General features: G+C 30.3%; 1 protein-coding gene across 1 annotated transcript in view; it reads left to right on the forward strand.

The window, feature by feature from the left end:
• The window catches only part of RyR (Ryanodine receptor), a 559,410-nt gene extending 553,173 nt beyond the window's left edge, over window positions 1–6,237 (forward strand). The window contains exons 102-104 of the mRNA XM_075355178.1: window positions 462–618; window positions 4,333–4,498; window positions 5,717–6,237. Coding sequence (XP_075211293.1) covers window positions 462–618; window positions 4,333–4,498; window positions 5,717–5,876 — 483 coding nt within the window. The 3' untranslated portion in view covers window positions 5,877–6,237. The remainder of the gene's footprint in view (window positions 1–461; window positions 619–4,332; window positions 4,499–5,716) is intronic.
• Window positions 6,238–6,463: the final 226 nt, after the last annotated feature.

The raw sequence follows: 6,463 nt of genomic DNA on the forward strand, positions 1-6,463 counted from the left end.
ACTGGTTGAAACAAATCCTGAGAAGATAAGAATTTATTCAAATAGGGCTAGACGGTACAGGTACAAGAAAGGGGGGCCAGAAAATGCTAAAAGTAATGCTAAAATGCTAAAAGTTAAATTGGGTGTAAAAGAGAATGGAGTCTGGCATAGTGCAAAGGACCCCCTCACAATAAAAGCAGTTACTTGATTTTATAATAAAATTACTCTGTTGTTCTAAATTCTGATGAGCTTACTGTGTATACAGTAAATGCTACAGAAAGCCTTTTTTTAAACTAATGGCCATTATTTCATAACTGACTACTTTATGTCAGTGGCTGATTTTTTTTATATCATTAATTAATATGTTTGGTCACAAACATATGTAATGTTTGGTCATTTATGGATTTTCTATCAAATACTTTTTAAAGAAATCCATTATTTTAATTTTTATGCTGACTCAAAGAAATTTTTTTATTTTCCAGTGTTTCGTTTTCCATCTGTACAAAGGTGTAAGAGCTGGAGGAGGTATAGGTGATGAAATTGAACCTCCAGATGGTGATGATTATGAAGTTTACAGAATCATGTTTGATATTACATTCTTTTTCTTTGTTATTGTCATCTTGTTGGCTATCATTCAGGGTTTGTATTATTATTTTTTAATAATTAGTTATAAATTACTAGAAAATTATATATGTGTGGGCAGGAAGTTCCTTTACATCAGTTATGAAATTATTAGGATAGGTGCAGCTTATCTTTTATGGATCTAAAACACCTCAACCATGTTCAGGGACAGCTGTTTATGCCTCCATGTCCGGTTGTTCATCCGCAACAGCATATCAGGGGTGATCATTTCAAATGCTGATCAAACAGCATTTTGAAGCTGCTCTTTGATTTTTCAGATCTCTTCTTTTACAAAACCCCATGTTGAGGTTAGGGCTTCTTGCAGGCCGTGGCAATGAAGTCAATAACTCTTCTGCTCCACATCGATCCAGCAATTCAAAAAAATTTCAATGAGGCATCTGTGGACATTCTAAGCAAAATGTGCTGAAGCACAATCTTGCTGAAACATAATGATGTCAGCGATCCCTTTTGCCATTAATTCTGGAAGCAACCACTCGTTGATCATTCTCAGATAACTGTGTTGATTAACTGTGTTATTGAAAAAATAAGGACCAAGGAGATGTTCAACTGTCATCCCAGCACAAATCATGAGCTAGATAATATTCACTTTCCACTAAAAAGTGAGGATTGTCTTTTGCCCAAAAAAAAATTTTTGATTATGAGAGCTTCAATAAATTGCACAGTTGTCTGAGAACATGAGGTTTTTTTATTGTTTACTCTTGGAAAACATTCAAGCAACAACTGACATGCATAAACATATTAATCAAGGTATTGTCACTTAACTCATTAACCATGGCTGGACGAAAACATTTAACTTTCAAGTCCTTCCGCATGGTCTCATATTGTCATCTTCGAATGCCTAACTCTGCAGAATGTTTGCGCATTGATTTCATCAGCGATCATTGAATCGATACCACCTCACAGCAGCACACATCTCAGCTCAAGTGCTCAGTTTCCCACTATGTGGTACATCAATCAAGAACACTTCCTGTTGCAATAGCCTTTTCTTCCATTTCAGTGATGTTTGCCCTGATGATCATGATTTCCCAAAATGCACAAAGAAGTCATTCATAATGTTCTCCAATGTTTTACTAATGTGTGGATGTTCATGGAACCACAGATAAGCTAACAAACACTCTTTGACAGTGAACTCATTCATATCTGCCATCTTTCCACAGTCAACTATGACTGAGGTCTTCCCACCAAAAATGAACACATTGGACAATCCCCCCCACAGCTTATTCTCTCCTCCTGTTCCAGCAGCAGTGCAGGATGTCAGTGGTGAGAATTGGCAGCAATAAAGTCCAGTTAAGCTGGATTTATTACAGTGTAAAAGGCCTTACCGCCCATTCAGTTACATACTGTAAATTTAGTAGAGTTGAAATTTAATTAGAATTGTAAATGATATCTTTCTGAAATGTTAAAGAAGCATAATATTTATATTCACTTATGCATCTTGTTCTTAAGTATAATTTGTTCTTAGTCTATTGAATAATACAATTTTTCAGGTACATTTGTATATAGAAAAATAAGTAGTTTAAGTTGAGATATGGTATTCTGCTGTTAAAAATGTTCAGAATTTTATTATTATGGATCAGTCATTGTTTAATTATTTGGCTCTTAAATTACTATCCAATACTTTATGATATTTAATGTCAGATTTTTGAGGTTATGAGGTTTAACAGCCACATTCTGCATCAAATGGTTAGCTGCAACTAGTGAACAAAACTTTCAGAGAAAATTATTATTCATTACACATTGACAACATGTGGTATAATTTTTCTGTAAAATAAAGCATAATGTTATGTTTAGTTACTCCTACTTAATAACATGTATTGATAACAATATCATGTGTTTGTATATGTGTAACATGTAAATAGTAATATGGAATGTGTGTAAAAATAATGAATCTTCCAACCCCTTTCATAAGTTGTGTAATTGTTTAATAATAAGTTGAAAAACTACTGCTGCTTCATTCTTAAAATACATTATAAATTTCCATGGATTTTTGCTGTCTTTTTACAACTGGGACAATGTTTTATGTTTCTTCTTATGTAAGCGATGGACTACCTTTCAGCCTGTCTGAATTTATCACGTTACACAATTTTTTCTAAATCTACATTTTATTCTAATAATAAAAAGCTCAATATAATAATAATTTTGCATATTAAACAATGTAACAGAAATTAGAATATAATGGGCAGCAAATCATCTTGATTACATTTCAATAAAAAAACTAAAGAAAAGACAAAACAGTAGTTTTTAACTATACATAATGTTATGAATTGTTCTAAAGGAACTTAATAAAATAATGTTTAATAGCATGTGATGTGTAAAATAATGTGACTAAGTTTATTTGCTTCATTTAATTACATTTTACTCTAATGGACTGCTCACTGACATGTTACTAGTTTAATTGAAACATTTTCTTATAGTTCACATAAAACCAAAGTAATTATTTAATTTCTTTGTTAAATATGGAATTAGACTGCCTAAAGAAATTGTGTGTAGTGTTGATGAATGACTCAAAACTTTGGCTCCTCAAAATAAAATTTTAAGAAGTGAAGCTCTTGTCAAACTTTGAAAGTTGTGAAGAAAAGTCTGGAAGATTAAGTAGACCGATAAAATCAGAATTAAAGGATAAATCAAATAATGACAGTATTGAATTTACTAAACCCAAGGAAGAAGAAAGATATAATATAATTTGAAGAAAATTTTTCTAAAGAATGTGAAAGGATTACAAAAATATAATAGCAAATAAGGATTAAGTAATCAGTCAATGACATAAGGAAAAGAGCTATAAGGATTGAAAGAGAACATAGACAATATATTCTATGAAGAAAATGTTATCAATATTTTGTTTAGGTCTGCAGAACGTAGAAGATGATAATGATATGTAATTTTGTGGTCCGTGTTCAAATGAAAAAGGACCACAAGATTCTGTTTTGCTTTCTATCCTTTTCTTTATTTGTTGTATGAATGTTGAGATCCATAACCAAGCAGTTGCAGTTGCAGGTGTTTTGACCCAAATCACTCACAAAAAGGGCTTAGTCATTCCAAGAATAACAAACAATCCATGCTATTCTTATGGCAAAATGAGGAGAGAATTGGTTTCCCATTACCTTCTTTACCGGACACACTATGGTATGACATCATCCCAATCCCCTCTGAAATGCAGATAATCCTATAAGCAACACTGTGTTGACTACATATGTACTGAACATTAACAACTCATAGAGAGCAACTCTGACTTTTGCCCTTATATCTTGGATGCTTTTTAAATCCTTGGATGCACTGCAGTTTAAAAAAGACTAGGACTGATATAACAGAAATTATTAATTTATATCGTTCGTGATAATTTAGTTGCTTGTAATTAATATGTCGCATTACTGATTAAAATGATGTTTTTAATATTATGAAAACTTTTCTATACAAGTGAAGACAATGAGTGTGTAAAACTGTTTCCATTCTTTGGGAAATTAATTAATAATTACAAGCAACTAAATTATCACTTTTGACCTGTTCAAAATATGTTAAAATACATAAATATGTTTTAATATATTAATGACATAACTCATAACTGTGGACTTGAAATAGTCAATGTGTCTATTGTAGCATTTTTAACAAGCTCAATCAAATTTTTATTAACTTTTTTCACTTTTATAACCAAGGGCTCAGCATTTACTGCTCTGTTTTATTAATCGTCACTTTTCATAATTTATGTTGTTATAGGTTTGATTATTGATGCTTTTGGTGAACTGAGAGATCAACTTGAAAGTGTGAAAGAAGATATGGAGTCTAACTGTTTCATTTGTGGTATAGGTAAAGATTATTTTGATAAAGTTCCTCATGGGTTTGATACTCATGTTCAGCAGGAACACAATCTTGCAAATTACATGTAAGTAACATAAGTTTGTAAATATATATTGTTTGATTAATGTTCCACGATATGTGCTTTTTTTATTTGGTGAAAAAGTTTTTTTTATTCCTCTAGACACATTGTTTTTCAGTTATTCATAAACTCCTATTCATAAACTCTTTCAACTTACTACCAATGCATTCTATCTAGACTAGTAGTACAAGTTCTATAGACAGTGATGAACCTTCTTTCTCTCCTAATGCTATGATCAACCAGTAATGAATTGCATGTGTCATATAAAGGTGCAACCTCAACATCCAATATATGATATTCTTTACAGAAGTTGGCTAAGTAGCCATTTCATAGAATATTCCCAATTAACAGTCTCAGTGAGTGTTCAAGCTCAATCAATACTTTCGATACTAGGTCTCAAAACAGCTAACTAAATTTGCTGTCCATCCAGAGTTTGCTGTGTTATTCAGAATTGCATTTAGATTTAAACTTGTTTATAAGACTGGTGGTGTTCTGAGTGATGATGTGAATAAAATTATAAAACTTATCAAATTCTTAAAGTTAGACTTTTATCAGTATTAATATATTTTCAGTTATTTTTCATTTTTGGTGTAGCATTTACACTCTCTTTTTTATTATTGTTAATTGGTATATGTAAATCATTGCCCATTTATTTTAAATATTTTTATTTTTATTCAGATATATTTACTTTTTTATTACTATTTAATTGGTAATTGATTTTTTTAAGAAATGAAATTCTACATCCATTTAGGTTATATAAATTCTTTGATCTGTGGACTCCCTGAATTACTCTCTGAATTCCTCCCTAAATTACATGAAGTGGAATACATTTATTATGCTTTGGCATATTTATTGATTGTACATTTAAAACATTAATATGTTTTTACAATTATTGTTTCCATTTGCGTGTGTTGACCTTTAAAAGTTTATCTTTTTTTATTTCTTTTACAGCTCACCTAAAAAATTTCATAAATGTTTTATGCAGTTCATTACATAGAATTATTGACATCTGTTGCTTATGTTTTCCAAACGATAACAAACTGTCTGGTTTTTCAGCTTTAAAAAGAATAAGTGTTCATTTGAATATTACAATATATGAAGAGTAGAATTAAGAGTACTAGTTTACTGAAGTAGTTTTAATAAGTAATACTTTCTGGCTAATTTATCTTCAATTATACTGTTTTTTTATAAAGATTATGTTTACAACTGTTTTTCTCTGTGTAGGTTTTTCCTTATGCATCTTATTAATAAACCAGATACTGAGTATACTGGTCAAGAAACATATGTCTGGAATATGTATCAGCAAAGATGTTGGGACTTCTTCCCAGTTGGTGACTGCTTCCGTAAGCAATATGAAGATGAACTGGGTGGAGGTGGAGGATAATAAAATCATTATTATTCATACTGATGCCTTCTTCTTCTTCTTACTATTATTTTTCTTTTCCTCATCTCTTATAAACAATTAAATTTTTTATCAGATAAAACTTTTAACCAGAAATTGTAAATTATATTTAGTTTTATCTTGATTCAATAAAATTATGTATAAATTCATATGTAACAGTACCTTATTAAGGTTTTTGCCTATTGTAAACATTAAATTTTTAATTGTATAGTGTTTTAGTACTTTTTACGATACTAACTAGTATGTTTACAATAATGTTAAAACTCCATTGTTAATATTGTATTGAATTGTATATTTTACTTTTAAAATTTTCTTTAAAATAAATAAAAATAATTAAACAAACATAAAAAAAATAATGTTATTTAATCGTTAGTCTTAATCCTGTTACAGGCCAAACAATTTATCACAAACTATAGTTTGCCAATTGTACCTACAAATTTTTAAAAGCCACTGGTCATAAATGCATACATAAATATTCCATCCCCGAGGCTATTATGGAAGCTATTCAGCTAGTTTTCAAAAACTTATCACATCCCGATCTGCTAAGAAAATGTGTTCACAGGAAGACT

The sequence above is a fragment of the Lycorma delicatula genome, chromosome 2 (genome assembly GCF_047948215.1).
Source record: "Lycorma delicatula isolate Av1 chromosome 2, ASM4794821v1, whole genome shotgun sequence".
NCBI lineage: Eukaryota > Metazoa > Arthropoda > Insecta > Hemiptera > Fulgoridae > Lycorma > Lycorma delicatula.